This window comes from Anarhichas minor, unplaced genomic scaffold (genome assembly GCF_050575085.1).
Source record: "Anarhichas minor isolate MPS153535 unplaced genomic scaffold, ASM5057508v1 ptg000058l, whole genome shotgun sequence".
NCBI lineage: Eukaryota > Metazoa > Chordata > Actinopteri > Perciformes > Anarhichadidae > Anarhichas > Anarhichas minor.
In genome coordinates, this window is record NW_027466504.1 from 13,703,668 (window position 1) to 13,731,005 (window position 27,338).

Genomic DNA, 27,338 nt, shown 5'->3' on the forward strand with positions numbered 1-27,338 from the left:
CCCCCTTTTCCTTTTGTTCAATCCATAATCCAATGTTTCATTAATCCATGCCTGTGAGCTTTCCAGCTGCACTGGACCGCTCATTTTAGTTATACAGTAAAAAAACTAAAATGAGCAAAAATACCAGCTTGAATTATTTTCCCGGTAAACAAATCTGACTATTATTTAACCCATGACTTTATCAAAGAACTGTGTTTTTCACCCTTTAAGTTAGTTTTCTGGTCCCCAAAAACATTTATAATATAAATACGTTTAATATTGTTGAATTAAGCAGACAGGTTTGAACTTTAATGTTACATGTTTTATTCTATTGCTCTGAGTAAAATACATTCCACATCAAGGAAATATATTTAATCACAATACAAAATCGAGGGAGAAAACACTGTGCACCAACACGGACAGATCTACGGGTGTAAATTGTATGTACACGACAAAAACTTTCATGGAGTGTTACGAATAACGGATTGTCTTTTCATTTGTGCCGCCAATATGCAAAAGATTTGACGTTTTCTTAATTTCATGCACAACTAAATTCTTAATTTAGTGGGTTTTCAACCAGGTGGCCAGAATGTGTTATGTGAAGTTCATTATGAGAGTTTATTGAATGTCAATAAAAATCAATGCCAAAAAGATGATCTTTAACTGAACTAAACTGTGTTGGGATTTATTTATACGTCCAATCTGTAAACTGTGTTAATGACGATGCTTTGCTACGTTTTTGAAAAATTTGGTGTGCTTTTGAGAAAAACGAATGAGAAAAGCCTGGAAAAAAGGTCCATACGTTAAAGCTGAAACAAAAACATGAAAAGCTACACCCTTCTTCTCCTCAAGCCAATTCATACCCGTCTCCTCTTTGGATAGATCTATTGGTGCGACACGTTACGGTCACAAGCTGAGATACACGTTTACAAATGTATTTAAATGCCGACTCAGACCCTCCAGTTTTGTTCTTGACACTTGTGCGTCATAATTCCAAGAGCAGAAAAACACAAAAGGACAAAAAAAAAGCAGAAGCTAAAGCGTCTTGCTTATGAGCAATGAAAACTGCCAAACGCACTGAATAGATTAGTTAGCAGTAAGTTCAGTCAACGTCATCCAGCACCATGAACAAATACAATCTTCAATATAAACAATCTTCAGAAGCTCATTCTTTAAACAGCAACACAAATCCATCCAGCTCCTCCAGCAGCACAGCAAAGGTTATATAGTGCAGTTTCATCCACAGCAGGAAAACACACACACACACACACACACACACAACACGATAATTAGGACCTAATGATGCAGCCGGGGTACATATCAAATATCAGAATACATTAGTGATGCCGACTCTGAAACACTGTCCTGCAGTGCATGTGATCATGTCTTTGTGTCACAGAGGGGGGCGGGGCAAAGGACTCAAACTGTAGCTGTGGTCCGGGTGTTACATGTTTAAATGAAACTGTGAATGACAATGGTGAATGTTCCAAAATGGTACAAAGACATCCACGTTCTCACACCGAAGTGAGGAGTCGTATATTTGACGTTAGTGTCGCACGTGTTTCTAAAATGATCCGTAGAGCACTTTGGAATTAAACTTCAATTCCAGAATCACATTTAAAACACAATCATTGTGCATTTCTGTACAGAAGTTGATACGTGTGCAGTTGCTACAGTCCCTTAACGCCCACAATCAGTTTACTTTAAACAAATGTTCAACTTCAAATTCCTGAAACACAAACTCAAGTGACTACAGATGCTCGATGGAGGTGAATGGAAGTTTGAACAATCTTAGTGTTGGGTTACATTTTCTTTGACCAACATACACAAAACATGACTTTGCACAAACATTGACTCATAGTTGGTACTCTGCGACCGTGTCCACTGGAGGACCGATCCTCTCATCTGAACACTCATTAGCCCTCGAGGTGCGCTCGCTCATTAGCAGCAAACTCTGTGCTCTCTTCCGCTGCATACGTGATTCACCAACAGAGGCACACCCCTAAAAATCATCATGCATATGTGCTCCATAATATATTGTACGTCATATATATGTATTTATATTGAAATATCAAAGAAAAAATAGACTTATTCTTACATAATCCAGAGAGACAACACAGAGATAAATACAGCTGATATTTCCTCACTGACACGATCATCACTAATCATCTAACCACACCGGACAGTCACGTGTTTCAGTAACAATGTGAATGAATTTCATCGGAGAAGTTCAAACTGACCACTTTCACAAAGCCACAACAAAGACTTACCCACTGCCCTGCCTAGAAATAAGCATTTAGTATTTTGACTCGCAACATGAGCTACTTTCAAGGGGAACGAAGGGACATCAATGGCTCTGATCAGAACCCTGCATGTCCGACTTTAAGGACCTGAAATTAGACACAACAGAGTATATTCCTCCACTTGACAACCTCGGAACAAGCACCAAGAACAACAACAACAACAACCAAATATTTCATTAATATGCCACTTAAGATAGCGACTGCACTTGTTCCTTACGTGATCTCAACAGTACATATTGATGTTGATAGAAAGCACTCTCCGTGTTCACTGATGCGCTCTATGGCTTTGCTTTGGGAGCTTTTGCAGTATAATTTCTACATATTTTCTTTGCCACATTCTACCTAGCACCTAATTACCTGGCCTATGAATATGAAGGGACATAAGTACACTTCAGGGGAGATGAAGCGAGCAAGAAGCTGCAATTTCAACACACTTTAGTCAGTGTGTAAGAGCTTAAAATATTACTTTTCAAAACAGAATACGGCAGTGCTGACTAGCCAGGAATTGTAAAGAGGAAATCTCAATGAAAGGAGGGGGGGGGGGGGGGGGGGGGGGGGCTCTAGGCAAAACAAAATAATTCAGAAGCCTTAAAAGCACAAGCCTTCATTTGAATCTGGAGTTACAAATAATTAACCAAAGTACCTCAAACTTATGTTAACCTGAATGCAACATGAAATATTTGAGAGTGAAACACAAATTCATGAGTCGCCTCCCTACAGGCAGGTTTGACCAAAGGAAGACAGAAAACACACGACACAATAAAAAAAAAACAGGAGTCAGTTTTTCTTTTCTAAGGAGTGCCACCTATGTACAGAGAGAACAGGCAGTGTACACAAGAATTAACAACCTAACCCTGTTACACTTGGAGCGGCTCCATGCGGTTAAATAAAACAAAAACCAAATGCAGCAACAGAACAACAATAACGACGACGAAAAACATAAATCAATTCAGTTTTGCCCACAGGACAACAGACGTGTACATGTGTGTGTATCTTTGTCTTGTGTGCGTGTGCGTGTAGATGTGTTGGCTGGTCCTACAGGCCCTTGTTGAAGTAGACGGTGGTGGTGTTTGGACTTGTCTGTCGTATCCTCTCCTGCAGGTCTGCTTCCAGCCCGCTCACACTCATAGAGCTACAAAGAGATAGTTGAACACGTTTAAAGCGCTGCTGACATGTTGGATAACACTGCATGTACGAGTTTGACCGCCTTTTTCCTCCGAGGAGAGCGCGTGTGGCTGTTTGTACCTTTTCTGCGGGAAGAGGGCGCAGCACAGAGGAGTTGCAAACACCAGGCTGAGAAAAAGAGATGGAAAGGGTGGTGTTAGAAAGTGTCACTGTTTCTTTTGAAAGTACAGACAATAGAGTCTCCATTGTGTGTCAATTACTCACCACAAACCGACGAGCCCCACCTGGACCGGAGCATTTAGAAGTGGGAACCGCTGCACGGACACAAAGTCAAGTTGAACATGTTTGTCTGCTCAATGTATGTGGAACATGTGGAATGCAACAGGGCTCTTTTCAGCCTCACAAAATACAGAGCCAGTAAATCCACCGACTAAAAAAACAACAGTACGAGAGTGATGCATGCAGTCTGCTTACCTTCATGAACGCTTTCTTCTCCAGAGTATTCATTATCACAGGGGGAATGGCTGTAAAGAAAAAATCAAAATAAATCAGGTGAAGTGTTCCGTTTCATGAAAGAGAATCTCTAACTTAAGCGTGCTTTAGTATGCGTCTCTCGTGCTATAAACCACGGTACGGTTTTAGATCCACATGTCGACATTACCCATTGCTGGCATTGCCATGCCGATCCTTGACACCACCACCTGCACAATGGCCTGCTTGGCAGCATTGGCGGACTCTCCTAACCTGTTTCCATTCTCATCCATCACAGGGATACCGTACTTCAACTCCCTGGAGGAAACAGAAACTAAAGTCATGTAGAGCAGCAGCCGTCAAAAGAGCTCCTAAAAGCTGCCGAGTGGACAAAGCAGAGGGATTCGGCTTTTTTACGAGACCTCACCTCTGTCTCATGAAGGGAATGTTGATACAGTTCGCAGCAGCAACGGCAGCAAAGGGGACAAACCGGCTGGCGATCGGCGGGAGACGCTGCAAAGATGCAGAATCAAGAACACGTTCAGACGGCATATCTCTGCACAAATGTACGTAGAGATTTAAATCTTTGCTCTGTATCCGTTTATTCACTTGAACCGCAAGCATTACCGTAGCTAGAGACTTGAGACCCAGGGCAGTGACCACAGCTCCAGTAGTAGCACTGACGTAAGCGACACCAAGTTGACTGCGAAGAGACAGAGCGGATGCATATCACACGTTAATTACCCACTTCCTTTTCAATCTTTGTACACATCATAAATAGATGCAGCACATGACGTCTGTGGCTGACAATCAGGTAAACTAAAGTAGAACATTTCAAAGTAGAGTTGCCTCAGTAAGGGTGCAGATTCATGCTATGTTTGGATGTGCAGAGGCAACCCCCCTTACTCTTCATACATGCATGCATTTGAAGCATTTCTGCAGCGTCTGAAGGGTATTTTTTGCGGTACAATGAGAGGAGTATGCAAATGCAAGTTTGGCATGAGGCATAAAAACCTACGTATGTCAGCATGAGTGCATGGTTACGTGGGGCTGAACATGCTTAACTGTGGAACGCAATACCGCTGTGAGGGAAGGGGAGAGGACAGCAGCTCCCTCAGCCTCCGTACAGACACTAGTTTAGAGGGAGGACAGGACAGATCTAGAGTGGAAGGGAAGTGAGAAGTCCTCCCTACTTCACGGTCATGGGAGCATCTCCACTGCGGTTGGTGTAGTTGACGACAGCGTTGAAGGACTGGTTAATCCACTGCCAGAACACTACAGCCGGAGTAGTCCTGTGAACGAGAGGAGACAACAACAGTGTGTTTGAGGAAGTGAGATTCCACAGTGCACAGCACAAATTTGATAAAATTTTGTCATGTAGAGCATACAAGCAAAAATACCCTTCTGTCTCCAGTCCACACAATAGAGAGAGTGGGTCATTCATTATAATGAGCACACTGCATGTACCATCATTCGTTACTTATTTCACTCTGTAAATACCAAGTATTTAAAAGCCAGAAGTTAAGTTTTGAATAAAGTTGGTAGATAAAGATCGAGACCCATCTGTTAGTGGAGCATTGTGAACCACCAAACCACACATAGCTAGAGTTCCTGCTGCTATGAAATCACCCGCCATGTTAATCAAGCCACAGGTTTATTTCAGGTTTGTCTCAGATAGTTTGACGCTTCACACACACACACACACACACACACACACACACACACACACACACACACACACACACACACACACACACACACACACACACACACACACACACACACACACACACACACACACACACACACACACACACACACACACACACACACACACACACACACACACACACACACACACACACACACACAGCTGTTAACCGGAGAAACAAACTGCATTAATACTTTGTCCCTTTAGGACTAAATGGGGTTTGGAAGTAAAACCTTTTTCTCTGGTGTTTTAAATCAATCAGCACAGGTTAACCTACAAGTGTTTGCATTTTCTCTCATTTGATACATAATCAGATGTTTTGCCAATTTTTACTATTTTAAAGCCACCATGCGCAGAATTTGAAATGTCATACTTTGGCTCCCTCCAGTGGTAGTATGCAAACATGACACTGTGATATCCCGTTGATCACTTGTCTGATCACCAAACCAAATTCCAAAAGTAATACCAGTAATAATTCTAATAATGTAAAATATCAATGTCAAACAAATGAACAAGACATCATGAAATAGATATAACACAATGAGACTGAATAATATATTATTTATTCATTTGAGATTAACCACTTCTTAAAACCTGTGAACCTGTAATTTTCACTTGATAAATATCTCAAACTATTAGAATGATTCATTTTTGTTGTTAATTAATTTGTTGTTTCAGCTCAACATCGTCACATGACTTCACTGTCCTCTCAGCTGCCCAATGGCTTACCAGTATTCAGCAGTGAGTGACATTTTTATTCTTTAAGAGGATTTTCACTCTGTGCAGGGATTACAATCTATTTTTATGCGGTGTTACATTTAAATCACATGGAAACTGTTTCATATTTAGCACATTTCTGTTTTTCTATTTCTTCTACTTTCTCCATTCTATTTTGATGAAGCCATTTTCAGGCTGGTGTTTAGAAATACATTGAATCATGTATTGAAACCTCTGCTGTACCTGTAGAAGGTGAGCATGCAGCCTGTGATGGACATGTTCATCGGCACCTGAGCTGACATCCGGCCAACCACAACCATCTTCTCTCCAGTGTCGGGGTGGAAGGCGGAGTCGTAGATGTACTTGGCTCTCCAGAGCGCATCCTCCGTCAGACCAGGCTTCGCGACCCCGGCTCTGAAGGAGTCAAAACAGTGGCGTGATGTAGTATTTTCCACATATTTAAAAGCAGCAGTTGTCTCTCAAAAACATGTATTTCTGTACTCCTACTCTATCCTCTTATCTCCTGACCCCTCTACCTGTAGTCCTCCATGATCCCTCTGGCCTCCTCCAAAGTCTCAGAGGACAGCAGGACGTTCCTGGGGTCCGTGACCGTGAAGAAGTGCTTGGCGCGCCCCATAAATGTGCCTTGGTCCCATCTTGGCTCCTTGATGTTTATGTTGAGGGACAGCTCTTCAGACATCCTGGCTTTCTGTAATCAACAGCAGACATGTTAGTTAGAATTCACACTATGTTACGAATCTAGTCTTAAGAATAAAGTTCAATTGACAAACATCTGATCAAAGAAAAGACATTTGATGGAAGCTTCCTCTGTTCTATTGACATGTTTTAGAGGATATTGAGTAAGTATTGCTGATTGCCAGCCATACAAGTGAATTGATCATCATTAAAACAGATAAGCCTCCACCTCTGCTCGATTAATAGCGCTGCTACAGTTCAGAAGTCCTCTCCTCCATCACTGCAGAGCATACAACCGAGTACAAGTACACATTTCTGAGCAAATAACTGTAAACAGACTAGTCGACCAGGTTTACTTCTCATTAGCATGTTCTGACTCTCAATACACGTTGAAACACAAAGGACAGAGTTAGACATTGTATATCTTGCTTTATAAAGAACCATCATTTAGGTTAATGATTTACATTACTGATTAATGTCAGAAAATAGGTAAAATATGATTTCCTAAAGCCTACAGTGACTTCTTGAGATTGTGTTTTGTCAGACAAAGAGTCCAAAACCCAAAAGATACTCAGTTTACGGTCACTTAAAACAACAAACTGCAGTTGTTGGTTGAAAATGAAAAACAGTTGCCCATTACATTTCTGTTATTCGGTTGTATTAGCTCTTTACCGTGGCTTTGTACATAGTCAGTCAGTGTACAGGAGACATTTCTGTGCGTGACAGAACACTAAACTATTACAGGAATGTTCTGTATGTGATTATTTAAGCACTAGCCCCACAGTGTTCAGGCCTTGACAAGATCACGACCTGGTTATACCTCTGGTTATCTGCAAACCCAACAACATAACGTTTCCTCCAGGGCGAGGTAACAGCTGATATGGTGGATTTCACACGCTCAATATTGTTATCTGATCAAAGAGACAGCGTGACACCCCCCCCCCAACACACACACACACGGTGTTTTAGTCTCTGTTCGTTCCTCTCAGCTAGCTTGTTAGCAAGGCAGCTGATAGTACCATTGAAACACACAGTAACACACACACTGGATAAAAGAATACTGAAACAGGACATTAAAAGCTAATACAATCCCCACAACATCAAGTGTTAAGCTAGACCTTTTCACGCCATCAAACCCACTTCAATTCACTCTCTTGGCAAACTAACGCCAGCCAGCTAGCTAGGTAGTTCACAAGCTAACTACTATGCTAGCTAACGCTTTAGTTAACGTCACAAGGACACACGTTGAGGCGGTGTAAACACTGACTTAGTAGAATTGTGCTTCATCATTTCAATTCATTAAAGATGTGAATGCAATCAGCAATCACACGTAGTTACCTGGTTGGCTTTCTTTTTTGAAATGTATGACCTCTCAATATCACAGTGTGGAGCTATGCTGCCTTCTGGTGCGTTTATAAGTGTCGTAAAACACACTTCACCGCAAATGACAGGGAGGCAAATAGGGAAAGTAGACATTATTTTCTGTTACACCCAACTCAACTTAATTTACCGTTGTCTTCTATACGATATTATAATATAATATAATAATAATAATAATAATAATAATAGTAATAATAATCATAATAATAATAATAATAATAATAGTAATAATAATAATAATAACAGAAGTTGAGTTTAGAAAATCTGAGCTTCGTGGAGGCCTTTGAATGCTGCACCGTGCAGTGACGTAGTGGGGGCGGTGTTTGTCATGGAAGACATGAGTAGTTGGAAACCCGTGGGCGTGGGAGGTAGACAACACATGATTGGTGAAGAAACAGCTGACTTGCTCACGCATGTGTTATCGTACTTTAAAGAATTTGTATAAATTGTCAATCGTTCCAGCAAAAGTCATATAAATGTCTAAAATATGACAACACCCTTGAATGATTGTGTTTAACAACGTTTTGTAAAGGTTTAGAAGAACATTTGTAATGTACAGTATGTCACACCCTGCAACTAAGTTGACTGCAATCCTTCCATTCTAGTTGACATTATTAAATCACATTGTATGTGTGTATTCCTCAGTAAAAAACATGCTATAAAGTAAGCGAAGCGTGTTGTTTTCTTTCTTTTTTTGTTCTGTTTATTTTGGTTGTATTTATAGTATCTCTTTTGAAAACAATTATGATATATATTCATGTCTGTAAATGTGATTGTCCTCGCTCCTTTTGTTCAAGCTATGAAGGCTTTTTGATGTGCATTGATTTTGTTTATAAAGTTGAATAAAATAATAATGAGTATGTCCACCTAAAACATCCTTTATGATTCCTATGAGTCTGTGATTACTTACAATAATCCACCACATCAAAACATGTAGCAAAGCTAATACAAAAAACACATGTTCACGGTCAAGGTTCTGGTTTGGCTACAGTATGTTTAGTGTTTTCATGGATGGATTACTGAATGGGCCCAGAGGGCTCAATGTGTCACAGCCCCCCTGGCCTTCCCCTACAAAATATCAATCAAAGAGACAAGTACCAACCAGGAAGAGGCTCAAAATGAGCACAAAGAAACAGAAAACGACTATAAAAAGACACATGATGACTACAAAGAGATGCAAAGATACAAAGACACTCACAATGACAATGACAAGGGATGAAACAACTACAAAAAAGACACAAAACAACAACAAAGAAACTACTACAAATAGACTCAAAAAAAGTGAGATGCATAATAACTAGAAAGAGACACAAAACCACAACAAGAGGCTAAACAACTAAACAATGTGTGTGTTTTATTGGTATGTAGAGGTACGGCCTTTCTTTGCATGTCTGAGCCCAGGGGCGCATTGTCTCATGACCCGTCCATGAGTGTAATTAATATGATTGGTCGAATCTACAGAGATTGGGATCTGATCTGCATAGAAGTTGTGATGTGACACATCTGACCACCGGGTGGGGTTGTTTACCCACCTCACAGTCACAGCGAAGGAAGTCAGGAAGATCCACAGATCACGTTCTCCACACCCACCTCTCTGTAGTTTAACGGGGAAATATGGACTTAATTAACATATTAACAACAAGGTCTGCCTGAGGACAAACTGACAGAGTCTTGAGGCGGTGTTACTGCAATACAAGTGCAATTAGTGTGCTTAATCATCATTAGTCCATCGCTAATGGCTGCACAGCTGCGGAGCCTTATGTAAAAGGCTTACACCTCTTAAGACAATAATTGTCACCGGGAGAACAACTGAGGCGGCACTAATAATCCGGAGGTGTCCGATTATGCGTCAGCGAGGCGGACCAGTGAGCGTCTGTCCGAGCTCGTCCGGCACAACATGGACACAGCAGGTAAGGCTCTCGTTCTTTGTTTACTTTTGTTTAGACGCAATGTGTTTTTATAACGTTTCACGTTTCAAGGAATTAACAGGAATTTAGACTGAAGCAAGACGCGTTAAAGTTTACCGGAACAATAGTCAACAAGTAGTCAAGAACTTTAGTTAGTTAGTTATAGATGATACTTAACCATCAAAAATAGGCCACCTGGTTGTTTTATGTCGTGTCGCTGTCCATGGTGCTAAATGATAGAAAAACACGTGAAGTTCAATGACAACGTCTCTATTGTTGACACAGATATTCTACTTTATTTGTATCCTATTCAAGGTTATAGGTCATTACTGTATTAAAATGAGTTTGAGTTGCTATTATACCATCTGGAACTTCTGACATATCATTACTCATCACAGCATATACTCCTCACAACAGATATCCATTTAATTAAACATGACCCGAGGGGAATCACCATGCACCGCTGACTTCTCTGCAGACAAGGCACCACCGGCTCTATGGAGATGGATTCAGAGGCTGCAAAGGAAACTAGTGGATTATACCAACTTCTTTCACCTGCAAAGAAAGGTCCACAGTTCAGTCATGGAGCACTACTGTTTCTTTTGTTAAGCTCTATTAATGGTCTGAAACTGGTTTTAATGATGATCAGGGATGTTACCTAGAGCTTTGTAAGTTGCCTGCTACAGTGGGGAACAACTGCACTATTGTATCATCCCCTTTGGACCAGCAAGAGCAAAAAAGAGTCCAATTCCCCACCACATCTGTTCCTCACCTCTGTTGCCTAAATCCCAGGCTGCACCTCTTCCATCCTGACAGTGGACCACAGATATCCTCCTGTCTGGATGACTAAGGGAAGAGTTGCCAGACACATAGCATGGCTCGCTCCTCTCACCCCTCTGGCTGGAGGGAGATGACAAATGGAGGGGGGCACCCCCACTTAAACCACGGAGGCCAGACGGGGGGTTCCCACAGCACCACGCGCTACATGCAGAAGAAACAGCACCGCCACAGACGCAGGTCCTCCTCACCGATGGGCAGAGTCATTCTCATCAACGCACCTGTTGATGGTGAGCTCACAGTCCTCCGTCACCACTGTAACACACACAGGGCCACTGGCTGCAGAGGCACATTCAAGACTGTTGTTTAGTCAGCACCAATGTAGATTAGAGTTTAGAGAAAGTCAAGGTATTATTAATAATGCAATATACTTTAGATAATATAAATGAAATGATTAGTCAATTAATTGTTTAGTCAATCAAATGTGATCCAACGTGATCCAAAGTGGTTCTGGTTCCTAAAATGTAAATATTTGCTGTTTTTTTATTCTCCTATAATAGTAAACTGAATCTTTTACTTTTGTGACCAAACAAGCAGATAGCTGATTTAACTTTTGGCTCTGGGAACTATTCTCTGACATTTTATTGATGAAACAATTCATGAATGAATTGAGAAAATAATTTGCAAAATAATCAATGATGAAAATTCTTGTTGATCGCAGCCCTATAGATACAGAACACATGGATATCTCAGTGACTCAAGGTTGGGAAAGTTCAAACTACTTGGAGGAACATTTAATTAATATTTCTTTGTTTGAGGAATTGGCAGGAAGTTGCTCAAATTTATATGTATTAGATATTAAAGTATTGACAATATATTGATGTTTCAGTTCTCTTTACCCCAAAGAAATGCTTCTCAAGAATTTCTGCAAATGATTTGGTTTTAAATCAGTTTTGAATGACTTTTGAATGACGTTCTGACTTAGTTTTTTTGTGTTGCAGGAGGAGATGACTGTAAAGACATTCACACAGTGACAGTCGACAAGAGTCCAGATGGGCGTCTGGGTTTCAGTGTCCGCGGGGGCTCTGAACATGGACTCGGCATATTTGTCAGCAAGGTGGAAGATGACAGCTCTGCAGGTTATTAGGAAGAGTGTGTGTGTGTGTGTGTGTGCGTGTGTGTGTGTGTGTGTGTGTGTGTGTGTGTGAGAATATGTTTCTCATGGTGACGGCAAGCTTATTTTTCAGTGAGCGTACATCTGGGCATGTGGTCTTCTGTTTCCATGTGACATTTACTCTTGTGCATCATGCTGAGCTCCACCTGTGTCTGCAGCGCTCGCCGGGCTGACTGTGGGCGATAAGCTGGTGGAGGTGAACGGGGTCAGCCTGGAGAGCATCACCATGAGCAGCGCTGTGAAGGTCCTGACGGGCAACAACAGGCTGCGGATGGTGGTGAGACGGGTGGGCAAGATCCCCGGCATCCGCTACTCCAAGGAGAAGACCACATGGTGAGGCCAAAACAGCTGAGAGGTGCTGCTCAGTTGTGTCAATGTGAATAAGGCTGCCAAAAATGATATCTTACATTGAATCTACAATTAAATATTTACAATTCATAGTTAATTCAACAACTTTACCAAACTGTAACTGAATATTATCACTGTACTTTGCTCTATTGTTATGCAAAGTACAGACTACAACCTTGCTGTTACCACCACTGACCTTTCCATGGCCCTTGTTTTGTGAAGTCTTGTTGCTTGACTGTAGCTCACACTGGTTATCTTTCTTGTGGGATATACTGTATCTTGGTTTCATGTGGCAGCAGTGGATGGATTACCTCCATGACCTTTATGGCTATTTGATTAACCGATACTGACAGGCCTGACTGCAGCGGAGGAAGAGAAAGCAGTGTATCTGGATGTTTTCAGGCATGCATATGTGTCATCTTTTGCATGTGTCTGTCTGTGTGTGTGTGTGTGTGTGTGTGTGTGTGTGTGTGTGTGTGTGTGTGTGTAGGGTGGATCTGATTCACCGGCGGATGGTGGTGGAGGAGAGCGGTCAAACACCGTCAGAGGCCAGTTCAGACAGCGCTCTCCGCAGGATCGTACATCTCTTCACCACCTCAGATGACTACTGTTTGGGCTTCAACATCAGAGGAGGCAAAGAGTTCGGACTAGGAATTTATGTTTCTAAGTATGAACCAAGTGTGGTTTGAAACCAGTTCAGCGAATGCTTGTTTTACTCCAGAAAAACAAAATTATTCAGGGTGGTGCAGTGGGTGCACGCAGTGTCCTTGAGCAAAAAGGAGAAAAGGGTGGCAGATAAGAACACAATTTTCCCACAGGAATTAAAAATCAGATAATCTCATTTGCTTTGTTTTGTTTGTTTGTTCTTGTTTTATTGAATCAAAGCAATCAGGAATCAATTAGAATCACCATTACAACACAAGTTAAGAAGCTGCTTTGATTAATTTGTAGTGTGAACAAAACACATACATTTAGTATATGTAAAATATTCTAAATACTTAGTAGAGTAGAAAATGACGTAATTAATAAGTCAATTATAACGTAATACTGTAAGTGCCAACAGTATTAATGCCTTAATGCACTTTCTCTTCAGGTTGGACCCGGGCGGGCTTGCAGAGCAGCATGGCATCAAGATGGGCGATCAAATCCTCGCAGCCAATGGGATCAGCTTTGATGACATCACCCATAGCAATGCAGTAGAGGTCCTGAAGAGCCACACTCATGTCATGTTGACCATCAGGGTGAGAGACAGTTTATAGATAAACTTGAGGGGAAATTTAAAAGTCTACAAATCAATAGTTGTTATATTAATAATGAATCTAATGATAGCTTGTAATGACAGTGAATTATCACCCAACTCTGCGGTCCCCCTCAGCTCTATGGCACATTGTAGCCTCTCTAAGCTCATTGTTTTAGTCTGACCTGCAACTTTTGGTTTTGGTTAACTCTCACCGCTCTAATCATCCCTTTTTTTAAAGCTAATAAACTCTTAAAACCCAATGTATAATACATGCTCACCAACAACAGCAGACAGACACTGTTAGCGACTAGCTGGTGAATATCGTCGACCATTAAGCAACTAAAGAGCGAAATAGAAGTCAGTGGAGAAGAAAGCAGAGCTAAAAGGAGAGTGAGCTTACATTTTCTTACAGGTTTCTGTTGTCTGCTGGATCATCAAAAACATTAACCACATCAACAAGGTGATAATATATAAATGTTGTGTTTTCAGCTTGGTCCCCTCAAGTGTCCAAAATGCAGGTTTTTGTCTGATTTCAGAACTGTGTCCTACTTGGTCCTTCATACATCTGTGGTTCAGTGTTTGTGAAACATAACAATTGATTGGGTGCTTTAAAGTGCTGTGACATAATAAATGTTACAGCGTGTTAAACAACACCAGCTCTTCTTAGGAGGGGACAGACTGAGGCTGAACAGCAGAGCAGGCAGCTGGCTTACAGCCCTCCAGTTCTTTACGCATGTCTGTGTGTACGCATGTGTTCAAAGCCGCGCCACTTAACCTGTGTCATTTTTAGATAAAGGAATTGTGTGTGTGTGTTTGTGTGTATGAATGGGCACATGTGTATTGTGCAGTGTGTCTGAGTGCTCTCTTAGCTCGCTGACATTGCTGTGTGCTCATTTTACTCCTCTGATCTCAGGTTCCACGTGTGAAAAACAGCCAGGCACGACGTTCATTATTCAAAGGCAGTCAGGGATCAGGTTATAATCAACAGAAAGCTGAAATTTATGTCTTCCCTCTGTCCTATATGAGACCCATTTGTTGTGGTGACAGAGTTACATAATGTGTAATGTTAATTTAGACACTAAACTGGGCATCCAAGGGTGTAGTTGACAATTGTAGATGTAACCTTGATACATCTGCAGGTCTTCTCTTTGACCTTTACGCCGTGTTGGTGAGACAATCCCTTAAATCAGACTTGACAGGCTGTTGGAAAACAATTCTTAACGCAAAACGGCTCCTTCCTCTAAACCTTTGTGAACTAAATATTAAATGAAATAATAGAAGCTATGTTGTTGTCCTGTAGGTCTGACTCTAACAAACTATTGCTTGACTCGTTTTAATGGATGTAAATATCGGTCTGTCTGTTGGACCAACACTCACATAAATATCTCAACAACTATTGCATGGATCGGTGCAGACATTCATGGTTCCCGGAGGAGGAATCCCAATGACTTTGGTGACCCCTGACTTTTCCTTCAGCACCACCATTAAGTCAACATTTGTGATTTTGCATGAAATGTCTCAATTAGCAGATGGATTAGCATGAAATTTGGTACAGACATTCACGTTCCCCTCACGATGAATTGTATAACTTTGGTGATCCGCAACTTTTGTCCATTAGTTCATCAATACTTAAGTTTATAAACTAATCTCATCACACCACCACGCCTTGGCTGTTTTTTTTGTGCTAATGAGCAAATGACAGCATGTTAAACTAAGATGGTGAACATGGTAACATTAAACTTGCTAAACATCTGAATTGTAACGTTGTCATTGTGAGCATGTTAGCATGCTGACATGAGTGTTTAGCTCAAAGCACCGCTGTGCCTAAGAGCATCAGGTGTAGACACGTTTTGAGATATAACAATTTGTAGTTTTATCATAACGGTTTATGTTATCATAAACATTTTGCTGAACATTTCCTGTTTCTGCTCTTCAACAGGAAGCTGGCAGATACCCTGCATACAAGGAGATGGTGGCAGAATATGGCTGGCTCGACAATTGTATGTTAACTATAAATATGATTTTACAAGAGAGAGTTAGTTTAAGATGAGTTTTTATAGAGACGATGACTTGAACAGTAGTATGAAAAGAATGACCTACATTAAACTAAGTATTATAGAGCAAAATAATGAAGATGTGACCTTGTGATTTGGAGTTTTTAATCATCATTTCCGTTTGCAAAGTCACTTTGATTCTACTTGGGAATCTTATTTAAAAAAGTGGAACAGGGGCCACATGTATCCTGCTTATACATATTCACAGGAGTCAAATTCCTTGTTTTTCAGTTTAATATTTCTGAACACAGACAGGGATTAATTCAGTGTACTCAAAGGCAGCTCAGTCGTCTGGAACAGAGCACGACCTGACATCTGGGTCAAGATGCAGAGTCATTTTGGAGTTTCATTAAAAAAAGAAAGAAATAAAATAACTCCGGGTTCATGTTCTGTCTCTCAAAAAAGTTCAGAGGAGTAACAGGACATGAGAGCAGACAGACTCTGATCCAAACAAAGCAGATTGTGTAAAATGACGAAATGAAGCTCACTATGTAACCCTGCAGCTTGTGTCTGTCTGTGTGTTTGTTGTGCTCAGATATAACAATTTAACAGTTTTATTCATATTGCACACACACAATAATATTTTCAAACACACACTAATCACCATTGTTCGTTTTAATTATGGATTGTTTTCTACAGTGGCCAATGGGGGCCTTGCACCATCCTCCCAGGGTTCAGACTCCAACTCCCCTGCCTCCTCGCTGTCCTCCAGCACCCCTTTCAGCTCCCTCAGTGGTCTCTCCCAGGTTCTTTTCCCTCATGTCTTTGGCTCCGAGATGGTAGACGTCGCCATCTCCACGGAGGACAGCTCCCGACGTCAAAGCAGCGCAGAGCGAACTGCTGACACCGCCATGCAGACCGACCCCCAACCCCCAAACCAACCAGACCAGCCCACAACTAATGGGTCGTACCCAGACAGACTGGTCGCCACAGAAACTAGCCGGACTGTAGGTGCCACATTGCTGCTGAAGGACACAGTCATACGAGGGAAAGGGGAAGGCCCGAGGGAGATGGGAGGATCTGGAGAAGGAGGGCAGGGACGTACGAGGACGCTGTCACCTGGGGACCAGGAAGTAGTGAAACACTCACCTAAGACGGCAGCGCTGATGGCCCTGAGCAGACCACGGAAGCCAATCAGACGTTCCCAGAGCCACATCACTGTGTCAGGTGAGACCTGCAGGTTTAACAGAATTCTTGCAAAGGAACAAGACTTTTCAGAAAATAACTGTGCAAAACATGTTTGAGGGAGGCAACTTCAGTTATCAGTCAGGTTGTACTCTGTATTGTGGTTGTTGATTATAGAGGTAGTATCACCGATCTCCAGAAATCAGTCTAATGATCCCTCATCTTTCTATCACTCCAGGAAGTAAACAAGAACATCCAGACTCCACATGGCTGATTTAAGCTCCAGACACAATTTGTCCAAGAGCACAAAGTTCAACGCAGGCTCCTGATTAATTACCGTCCTTTACTCTCAGTTGTTATACCTCTGTGAGAAATGAATAACAACGAGCATATGGAGAATATCTCATCCAAGCCTTGGCGGGGCTGTTGAGTTATTAGCCCTTCCTTTTCAATTCATCCAGCTCATTCATACCTCCAGCAGCCGGCGGGTGCTTGGGTTGAAGCTCAGGGCCGAGTCGCCATCTGTTATGTAAGCAGGAGCACTTCGCTGTAGTGCCTTCTAAAGATAGGGCTGTGTTCAGGTTAGGGTGGCTGCAATTCATCAGTATTACTGTGTTACTTTACACAGTGGCAGATTTACTGCAGTGAACAGAGGAGCTGACTGGAAGAGAAATGAACAGTCTGTACTCATAGCAGAGAGAGTTTATCAGCCAACATTTAAGCATGGAGCAGTGCAAATAAATGCAATGAAATTAATGAAGTACGAATGAATTATGTTTTCAACACCAAACACAGAGATGCAGAATGTCCTATTCTGGCTATGGTTCAACACCATTTATGGAAGATTTTCGTATGAATTAGTGGTTTAGTTAAATTACTTGTTTGCATAAATTTACATAATTTTGCAGATGTTAAAATCATTTTGTCTTCTTTTTTCCACCTATAGAAGACAGACAAAAAAAGCAGAGACAACAGAAGGAGAAGAGCTCTGGAGAGGGTAAAACCAGCCTGCAGCGATCTAAAACCTTTGTCAACCTGTTCTTCAAGAAAGACCGTAAAGAGAAAAGCCGCTCCAAGTCCCCATCTCACCATGCCAACAAAGGTGAGAGCGCAGTCACAGGGCTTTTCTTCTTCTTTCCAGGCACATATTCTGCATTCAACCAAGCAAAATATAGCCTACAGTTTTGACTGAATTGCCATTTTGTTTCACTTCAGTTATTATATTTGAATCACTGAACAAATTAGAGATATGGGCAGCAATTCAGAGGTCTGGAACCAGGCAAAATGCATAGTGGCCTGTTTCGGATCATATTTCTGGCATGTGCGGTGTTCTTGTCCATTGCAGCTGTTCGCTCATTTCTGGAAGTTCCTAAGTTAACGTCAGTAGTGATATGGGACGGGAACCGACAAACATCAGATGTAGATGTGAATTCATTTTGCTTTGCAACATCCTCACTGGGACATTTTGCATGGACATCCCTGGGTTTGTGAGATCTCATGCCATCTGCAGATCTTGTTTATTTTTCCATTTTCCCTTTAATTCCTCAGATAAGGAGCGGGGTCGTCCCTTCCAGCTCTTGACCTCCCCGAGGGAATCCCGTGCTGGGGTTAAAGACAGCAGCCCGCTGCCCCGACCAGAGACCCTGCAGCACGTGGAGGACATGGCAAAGAAACTACTCAGCCAGGATGAGGTGGCAGCTGTGATGAGACACTGTCGGCGGGTGAGTTCTCCGATCTGAAATTACGAACACCTCAGTGTCACTCTCCTCTGTTAGTTTGTCGAACTACTTTCAGACTTAAGTGTGCAGTATTGTTCCCCGTGTTGCAGAGTGTCCTTTAGTGATAGATCTGTCTGGCAGCGGCTGTGAAAAAAGACGGATTTGGCCTGTCGTTTATGATTAGGATCAAATATCAGCCATCATTTGATCCCCTTGTCTCATTTGGCTCCATCTCACACTCAGCGGCCAATTTCAGGGGATCAGCTCCTTGCAGGAGATATCGAGTCTATTTAGCACAGTACGACTCACCTGTTACTATAATTAAACACCAAAGACTGAAAACAGCAGAGTGCAGTGGTGTTCTTGGAAAAGCAAATATTTAATGTACATGCAACAAATCAGTAACATCATGCAACATATCATATCGATCATAAAAATGTACAGTTGATGATTTTTACACCTCAAGTTAAAGGGAATTTAGTATTACACTTCGGTAAAGTTGGGGGACTCACAATGAAATGACGCTCTTCCTCCTAAATGCTTTCTTCTTTCAAACTTAACAGCTTCAGTTTGCAACGCACACTTTCTGTCCCGAGACAATTCTGATGACATCTCTATGACATCATCAGGGTTGTTTTTTCCAAGCTTTGGAAAACTCCCTCCAGAGCCAGAGAGGAAATTATACGGCTGTTTTCACATGCTGAGTATTACTCCTTGTGACAAGTAAACTGAATTTTAACCCATTTAAAAGTCAGAAAATAACCTGATGGAAATCCTTCTATATACCCAACCACACTAGTTGGTTCTTCTGATTCTTCTCCTCTAATTTGTGTACCAATCTAACCTTTCCCTCAGTTTTTGTCCGACATTGTGATTGAGGATTTAGTGCGCCCCATTTTGGCAATCTTGGACAGGCCAGAGAAACTGCTACTTCTCCGAGAAATAAGGTGAGATACATAGAGTATATGTACAGTATAATTCTGTTTTTATATCTGTACATACTGTGTGTTTGGATATGCATGTAACTGATGCTGATCAATATCTTCTGCAGGATGCTGATACCTACTACTGAGCTGGGTCAGTTTGACAGCATGGTCATGCCCTTTGAGCTGGAGGCGTACGACATCCTCAAAAGTCGCTCTGGTAAGCAGAGGAATGTACTTAACGTCACTTTTCAGATTATTTTTATTCATAGAGCTCAGCTTATTCACGGTCACGATTTCCCTTTGTGCATGAAAGATACAAAAGAAATATATAAATTAGAAAACGCAGCTCAGGTTATGCATAGAAAAGGGATTTATGGAAAACCAGTGATATATCTAGTTTATTTCTTCTTAGTTCGTTCTCCAGCTCTGCGCTCCCCTCGCAGTGGAACCCCTCGACGTCACCTCATCACCCCAATCCCAGGTACACTCGCTGTATCTCTTCCTTCCTCTCACCCTTTCTCTGTCGAGACCTCACCTCTTTCTTCTGACACCCTCTCCGTCCGCTTGATGTCCTCTAATCCTAGAGTAACACGAGATACACTAGGGGCTTACACCTCTCACCTTTTGTCTCCTTCCCTTCCCGCTCTTATTTTTCCTGCCTCACTTCACTTCTATCCTGACTCCCTTCATATCTGTAGTGTCAAACTGAAACACCACACACGCACGCACGCACGCACGCACGCACGCACGCACGCACGCACGCACGCACACACACCTTCCAACTTCATATAAAACACACTTACACACACACACACATTGTCATGCACAAAATATCTCAGGTTTCCTGTGGCTGCGCTGAAGCAGAGGCTTGTGTTACATCTCTGTGGCCAACAGAAAGGACTGAGACGAGCCTGGTTGGCCATTGTGACACTTCAACAATACAGAGATGCTTTTATCCGTTTCTTTATTCAAGAGTCATTGAGACACAATCAATACAGTCTTACTTGAGACTGACTGCAGCCGTCTCACTTTCCAAAATCACAGTGACATTTCAAAGAGCGTTTAGTGAGTGCTTTTCTAGATCCAAACGGTTGCATTGTGGGTATTGTAGGCACCAGGTTTTATAAAAAAGGCAATATCTCTGGTTGTGCACTTTTGATCATTTTTGTAACTGTCCATAGTGAGTGTACTGTTAAATCTGTGGAGTAATCTTTTAGCTCATCACTGTGTTTATATGCAGAAGTTCAACAGAAGTTTTAAAATAAACTTTTGCAGGGTTAAAGCTGAATTACAGATGTAACGTTTGTCCAGACTACAGGGGTGGGTTCCACCTCCAGCCGGTCCAGGACAAACTGCGGGAGTGTCAGCTGATTGAGGAGTTGGAGAGATTACGTTTGTCCAGCCAACAGTCAGGCCATCTGCCTCCATCTCGTGCCTTCACCCCTCTGCTGGATGTACCTGTGGACAACTATGTCTCTTCCAATGTGCGCTCCCGCTCCCTGAGCCCCCTACCCCCCCACAGCTTCCTCCTCAGAGAATCACCTCACAGCTCTCAACGTGGGCGCCAAACCCATCGCTCCTCAAACAGAAGAGAGAACGGGGCGTCGCACTATGACGAGGTCTCCTTATTGTCAGATGCAACTCCTGAACGAGGGAGGTCGCCTGTGAGGAACGGGCATGGGAGAGCGCTGAGGGAGTTGAGTCCTGACAGCATAGATGGCAGACAGAGCAGGCAGGAGGGCTACACAGAGGTCAGCGTACATGTGCCTTCACAGCGTCGAGGGAGGACCCCTCTGGATGATGTGTTTGAGGCCCCGAGAGACAAGAGTCCATCCACAGGCAGAGAGAGCAGTCAGCAGCTCAATGGACATTCACAAAATGGTGTGAAAAGAAGAGTAACTCTGCCATCTGAGGAGTATGAAATCAACACTTTGACCATCTCTAAGGCCAAGCAGTCACTGGGTGAGTTCAATACAGAAACATGTGTATTTTCCACTTTGATTCAAGTTTAATCGATTGATTTCAGTGTGTTCAATTTGCTTGCAAGTACATACAGTAAAAACAGCTAAATGACTATTGTAAACTGTCCATTATAATGTTTACACCCTCCCATATCCATTACCTCACCAGTAGAGGTCAGGGTATCACTAAACTGAAGGGAAGAGTTAATGCTCTAATGGTAACTAAAAATGACTAAAGAGAGTATACAGTACACACACACACACACACACACACACACACACACACACACACACACACACACACACACACACACTATTAGACTAGTTTGAATATAATACTGTCAAGCAATCCCTCAGTTTATGAATGTAGTATTTCTCTGTGTGTTTACAGGTATTAGTATCTCTGGAGGTATGGAGTCTAGAGTGCAGCCCATGATAAAAATTGAGAAAGTCTTCCCAGGAGGAGCTGCATCTACGAATGAGGCTCTCAAGGTGAGTTAAATATGGCAGAGACAGGAAGACACACCTCCATATATCACAAAAATGGGTGTCAGGTTAATGACAAAGGATTTAAAAAATGAAAAATTATGATTATTATTCTTTGCACTGCAAATGGTGATAAACACATTGAACATAATAATGCATCTTTTCACCATAAGTATTAAACATTCCCTCTTAACAGCACATTAATGTCCATCTTGGTTGTTGTGTATTGTAAGAACCTGTCAGACCTCTGTCCTGCGGTTGAGTTGTTGGTGCTATAAGTACGCATGTCTATGACGGAGAGGTTGAAGGTGTGCAATGAGGCATGGAGACGAAAATAGCGGAGAGGCATCTCAAGTAGCCAATCGCCTCCATTATTGATGAGGTACACGCAGGTGCTGGTCTGCTAATGTATTGGTAATATACTGCCTGCACAGTAACTTAACAGTCATCCGTGATCTTGGCCTGGTTCACTTAAACACACCTGATACACATACTCATTCACTACAGTTAAACCACAGGCTAATTTTGGACTAGAGACAAACAACACGTGCATTAAGATACTTGAAAAGAAGTGTGTTTCCTAACAGCTAGTTACCAATACCCAGGTCTAATAGAGCGTCAAATATAGGGGAGATCCAGTATCTTCTCAGACTTTCAAATTCAAAGAACTTCCCTCTTCAGTGCCTGCAGTCACACAATACAAAGACACATGGTAAGCACCCAATCTTGGAAGAAGCGAGGAGAATATAAAAAAGAGAAGATGTAAACAACTGAGAGAAGGCATGAAATCAGTAAGAGCAGCAAAGTGGAAGGAATGGCAGAGATGGAAAATAAAGCAGGATATTGGGATGTGTAAAAACCTTAATGTGACACAGAGAGACAGATTGAAACAAGACTAAGAGTCTACAGCCACGCTAACAGGTCTGTGGGGCTGTACTTAGTCACACAGGTACTTTGAGCTGAGCGTTATCATCAGTATCATCACCAACGTTATCACAATTCATCCTGAGGGCAACATGAATGTCAATATGGAAATTCATGGCAATCTATCCGATAATTGTTTAAGCATTTCACCCTCTGGGAACCATCAATGACTGAACCAAATTTCAGAGTAATACGGCAAGACCCCTTCTGTCCAAACCAACCACTCTGCAGTCTGTGCATACAACTGATAATCAATTATATAAATAGACAATTGCCTTTCTCAGTGTGGCCTCACAAGAATTAACCTGAAAAGAGACAAAACTCAAAAACTCGTATGCGATATGCTCCGGGTTTATCTTCTCAAAGCATAATATAACCAGTCGTCTCGGCCTCTGTGTTCCAGTATAACCACTCCTCTTGCTGCGCCTTTTCCATGTAGGCTTGTGTGTGGAAAGGGTTGGTTTATCACATTATAAAATGTGTTTCAGGGACAGACCTGAGCAGAGGTTTGGCTCGATGCCATTAGAGGTAAATTAGAGAATATCCGTTTTGGTAGATTTAGTAATATCTTTTATCCTCCACAATGAGATGTGTATGGATAGATGTCTATTTATCTTTAGAGATTTCCATTACAATAGATAATACACTCCTCTCCTGAGCTAAATAATCTAGTTGAATATATTTGTAATGGCCTGGTAAACCACATTGTGAACAATTCACTGATCTTGTCATGCAAGCTGTAGTCATTTTTACAGGCCGTGTTATTTTTGGATCGTGACGTCCATTGGCTAGAAAAGAGGAACCTCATAAATGCGCTCCATAAATGGCTGTAAAGAGGATGGGGCAGATTAGGTTGGGATCTATTTAATTCAAATAAATTACTTTTCAAAAATGAAAAAAAGCACTTTTAATCTCCTCTCTGGTTAAATGGAGCTAAATCTTTTGATACTGTCCTCACGAAAGGCTGTAAGGTTTTTGGTGAACACCAGACTGTGTGATGAGCTGTAAGAAAACCTGTCTGGGCAAACACGGGGCAGCACAAGTCTAACCGCCTCCTGTACAAATATGTTTGACCTATAATAGATCAAACGCAATAGTGCAGAATAAAGGGAAAACAAATCTCTTTGTGTCTAATCACTGGAAAGGAAAAGGGAAAGGGAAAAGACGTGATTGGTGGAAATACAACAATGGCCTTGTGTGTGTGTGTGTGTGTGTGTTATGTGTTGCTATCACTGAGGTTGAGCACACGAGGCAGGTGCATCCTCGTCAAATGCTGATGACATCAGAGGAAGCTCCTCTCCTCGGGCCTCCAAAGTTTTGCCACTCTCTGCTCGCATCCTGCAGGAAACAACGAGAAAGCGGTCCCAGCTGTGTGTGTGCGTGTGTGTGTGTGGGGTTGTCTCAGTGTATGTTCTTTTTTCAACAACCTTGTGCTGAAGGGGAAACTTTATATGTGCACTAGTGACGGCCTTCAGTGTGGATATATTAAACTAATGGGAGAGCCCCAATTCTCTCTGGCATAAATCAGGTTCCCGCCAAGGGACACAATCAGTGCAGATGTATGGGAACTGTGTATAAGGGACAGTTTGCTTCAGAAAAAAAAGATACAGATGGGAAGGAAAACATACACAGATACACATAATCATGACATATGAATAATAATCAATCCTATTCTTTGTTTAGAAAGAGTTCTTGCATGTTAAGCTGTTTATCCTGTGTTTGTATTTGCAGGCAGGGTATGAGGTGTTGTCTGTGGACGGCGAGAGTCTGCAGGGAGTGACTCATCAGCACGCGGTGGATGTAATTCGCAGAGCGTTCAGCAACAAGGCCAAAGACACGATGGTTTTTGTGGTCAAGGTCTTCAAGGTCCCTACAACCCCCACCAGCCCCAAGAGACCTGCAGACTAACCTTTGTGTGCCTCACAGTTAGACTGCAGTTCAGGCATGAAGGACACCAAAACCTGCAACTCCTGCGGGAGTGAATAAACTACAGGGTTCACTCCAGAAGAGAGGATATGGGACGTATAGATCTCCGGTCATAGTGGAGAGGAATGGATGCACAGAAGCATTTGTCTTCTGTAAGGCAGAGTTATGACAGTGAATATGTCGAAGAGAAAGGTGGACATGTTGAAACAGTTCATTTATCCAGATTAACATTGTTATAGATCACTTTTTCTACTTTTTTGCTTTGTTTTTACTAAACGCATACATTGCACATTAACTAGAAAAAAAAGTAAGTATGTGTTTTATGATAAGATCATGTAGTTCATGAACTCCTCCTTGGTTAAAGTTGTGCCACTGTTTGACACAAGGCAAATTTAACATGACCTCTGCTGATTGTGGAGCCAGTGGTCTGCACTTTTCAGTTGGAGCATCTCAGTCCTGCAGCCCCGCAGGCCTGCCAGAGGGAGATTACCCCAGCCTGTGTTATGAGATTTAGAGATTTATACCCAGTTTAAACCCCTGTATTATGTCAAAACTGATAGTTTGGGTTTAGTGGATGTCTGGGGGGATTATTACAAATTGCTGCTCAGTATTTTTGTGCTGCATTTTTCTGGCAGAAGTGTTTGTGCTCTGGAGCAATCCGCCACTTTAGAGGCTTAATTACACCACGCTGTGGCCTGAGCTTATGCAGACATGTGGAGGAGTTGGAAAAACACGTCAATGAGAAATGCAGGACATGAAGGCCAGTGGCACAGTTTAAATCAAAGTAGGGTAGAGGAGATATGGGCAGCAAGGTAACTGGAATCAGTGTGCGTAGTGCCTTACTTCTGCAGATGGCCAGTGGGGGAAATAAAAGAAACATTGATAAATGAAAGAAAGTCAGAAAGCTCAAGGTTTCAAATGTTTAAATTCAGACAGGCAATTAAATTTAAAGATGAAATTGAGCGTGTCTATGCCTTTGAGTTATTACAAAGTGCTTCAGGTATTTGAATTGACTGCAATAAATATTCATTCAGTATACTTTGCTCACAGTTGATGTGTTTCAGGTAAAAAAGCAGTTAAATCAACAGTAACTGTAAGGTGTGACAACTTGTTCTTTAATTAAAAACACAGTCATTTGTACAAGAAATGTACACATAAAAATATACATGGACAACTACATACTTTATGAATTACTGAAGACACAATGTAAGTAAACATAAAAAAAAAAAAATGCACACAAAAGGATGAGAAAAATCCCACAAAAAAAGAAAATGTGTTACGTTGCTTTGGTCTAGTCACAGTGGCTACATTTGAAATAGATATTTTGTCTAAATAAAAGACAATGTCACTCTGTTATACTATTTAGTGTTTTACATATTTACACAAAAAAACTGTTATGCAACAATGAAGAGAACTGAGATGTGAGGAAAAAGCGGAAGTCAGAGACGCACACAGTACATTTCAGTTTGGTTTGCATCACCTGTGTTAATCTGAATCTCATCTGTGGTGAGCGAGTAACAGTCTAGGTCTTGGTAACAAATTAAATATGGTGGGACAAACACAACTTGCTCCAATCAAAGTCACTTCCCATGGCTTCATGTTAATCGATGCAGGCTTGTAATAATCTACACACTCTCTCAAACCACAGTGAATGTGGTAAGGTCATGCAAAATATAGACTGATCAAATACGCCGATCACATTTTCTGAAAGGGGTTCGATTGAGTTTTCAAGTATAAGAAACATAATACTTTCTTGGTTTGCATCAGCTCTGACCTCAACTTAACGAAGAAGTCAGTCAAAAATGACCCGTCTCATGCTTTTATAAACTAACGACGAGCACGAAACCCAAAGATGAAGACATGAATCGGTGCGACGTTATGATCCTGATAATCAAATGAAAGATCAATCAAAATGGAGAGACAACAGGTCAAAACTGAGCCTAAAATAAAAAACTCCCAACTGTGTTTATCAGGTCATTAGAGAGTTTGTGTCACACAGATTACATAATGTAAACATATTTTCATGCATTACAGTATTAGGTGCACTCTTTCTATGCTGCCGCCTCCACTTATAACTGATCCATCATTTGAAATATTGGTATGTGATATATATATTTATGTACATATAGAAGTTTTTTATACGTTGTTTATTAAACCCACACTTATATCAGTACTACAACAAAATATCTTCAGGTGCTATATATAGAAAAATATACAACATCTCCTCCATTATATAGATTTCCATTTAACTGTTACTCCTTGATATAGACTCTTTGTAAAATAAAAGTTCTCAGCCTATAGACCCATCATGCTCAGTGTTGTACACAGCCCTGCATATACCGTGAAAGAACAGCTTCAAATGTTAACATGCTCCCCATCGGTTTATATTC

At 41.6% G+C, this 27,338-nt stretch overlaps 2 protein-coding genes across 2 annotated transcripts; one reads left to right on the forward strand and one right to left on the reverse strand.

Moving 5' to 3' along the window:
- Window positions 1-279: 279 nt before the first annotated feature.
- Window positions 280-8,419, reverse strand: sfxn3 (sideroflexin 3). The gene is made up of 11 exons (XM_076076801.1): window positions 8,341-8,419; window positions 6,843-7,015; window positions 6,550-6,720; window positions 5,072-5,170; window positions 4,506-4,581; window positions 4,306-4,391; window positions 4,069-4,196; window positions 3,882-3,931; window positions 3,672-3,721; window positions 3,528-3,575; window positions 280-3,414 (listed from the first exon to the last, which is right to left on the reverse strand). Exons 2-11 carry the CDS (start codon window positions 7,004-7,006, stop codon window positions 3,318-3,320), a joined length of 969 nt encoding a protein of 322 aa, XP_075932916.1. The 5' UTR covers window positions 7,007-7,015; window positions 8,341-8,419; the 3' UTR covers window positions 280-3,317.
- Window positions 8,420-11,163: 2,744 nt separating this feature from the next.
- On the forward strand, window positions 11,164-24,930 carry pdzd7a (PDZ domain containing 7a). The gene is made up of 15 exons (XM_076077221.1): window positions 11,164-11,356; window positions 12,068-12,205; window positions 12,399-12,573; window positions 13,079-13,255; window positions 13,682-13,829; window positions 15,768-15,828; window positions 16,522-17,049; window positions 17,954-18,109; window positions 18,556-18,728; window positions 19,581-19,672; window positions 19,777-19,868; window positions 20,064-20,132; window positions 20,963-21,613; window positions 22,004-22,104; window positions 24,754-24,930. Exons 1-15 carry the CDS (start codon window positions 11,164-11,166, stop codon window positions 24,928-24,930), a joined length of 2,931 nt encoding a protein of 976 aa, XP_075933336.1.
- Window positions 24,931-27,338: the final 2,408 nt, after the last annotated feature.

Bases quoted from the DNA above. Each gene is read 5' to 3' on its own strand.
- sfxn3 (XM_076076801.1), bottom strand. From the start codon at position 7,006: ATGTCTGAAGAGCTGTCCCTCAACATAAACATCAAGGAGCCAAGATGG. The intron at 6,721-6,842 runs GTAGAGGGGTCA...TGACTCCTTCAG, and splicing joins GGGATCATGGAGGACTACAG to AGCCGGGGTCGCGAAGCCTG. The intron at 4,197-4,305 runs GTGAGGTCTCGT...TGTTTCCTCCAG, and splicing joins ATTCCCTTCATGAGACAGAG to GGAGTTGAAGTACGGTATCC.
- pdzd7a (XM_076077221.1), top strand. From the start codon at position 11,164: ATGGCTCGCTCCTCTCACCCCTCTGGCTGGAGGGAGATGACAAATGGA. The intron at 17,050-17,953 runs GTGAGACCTGCA...TTCCACCTATAG, and splicing joins GAGCCACATCACTGTGTCAG to AAGACAGACAAAAAAAGCAG. The intron at 19,673-19,776 runs GTGAGATACATA...TATCTTCTGCAG, and splicing joins CTACTTCTCCGAGAAATAAG to GATGCTGATACCTACTACTG.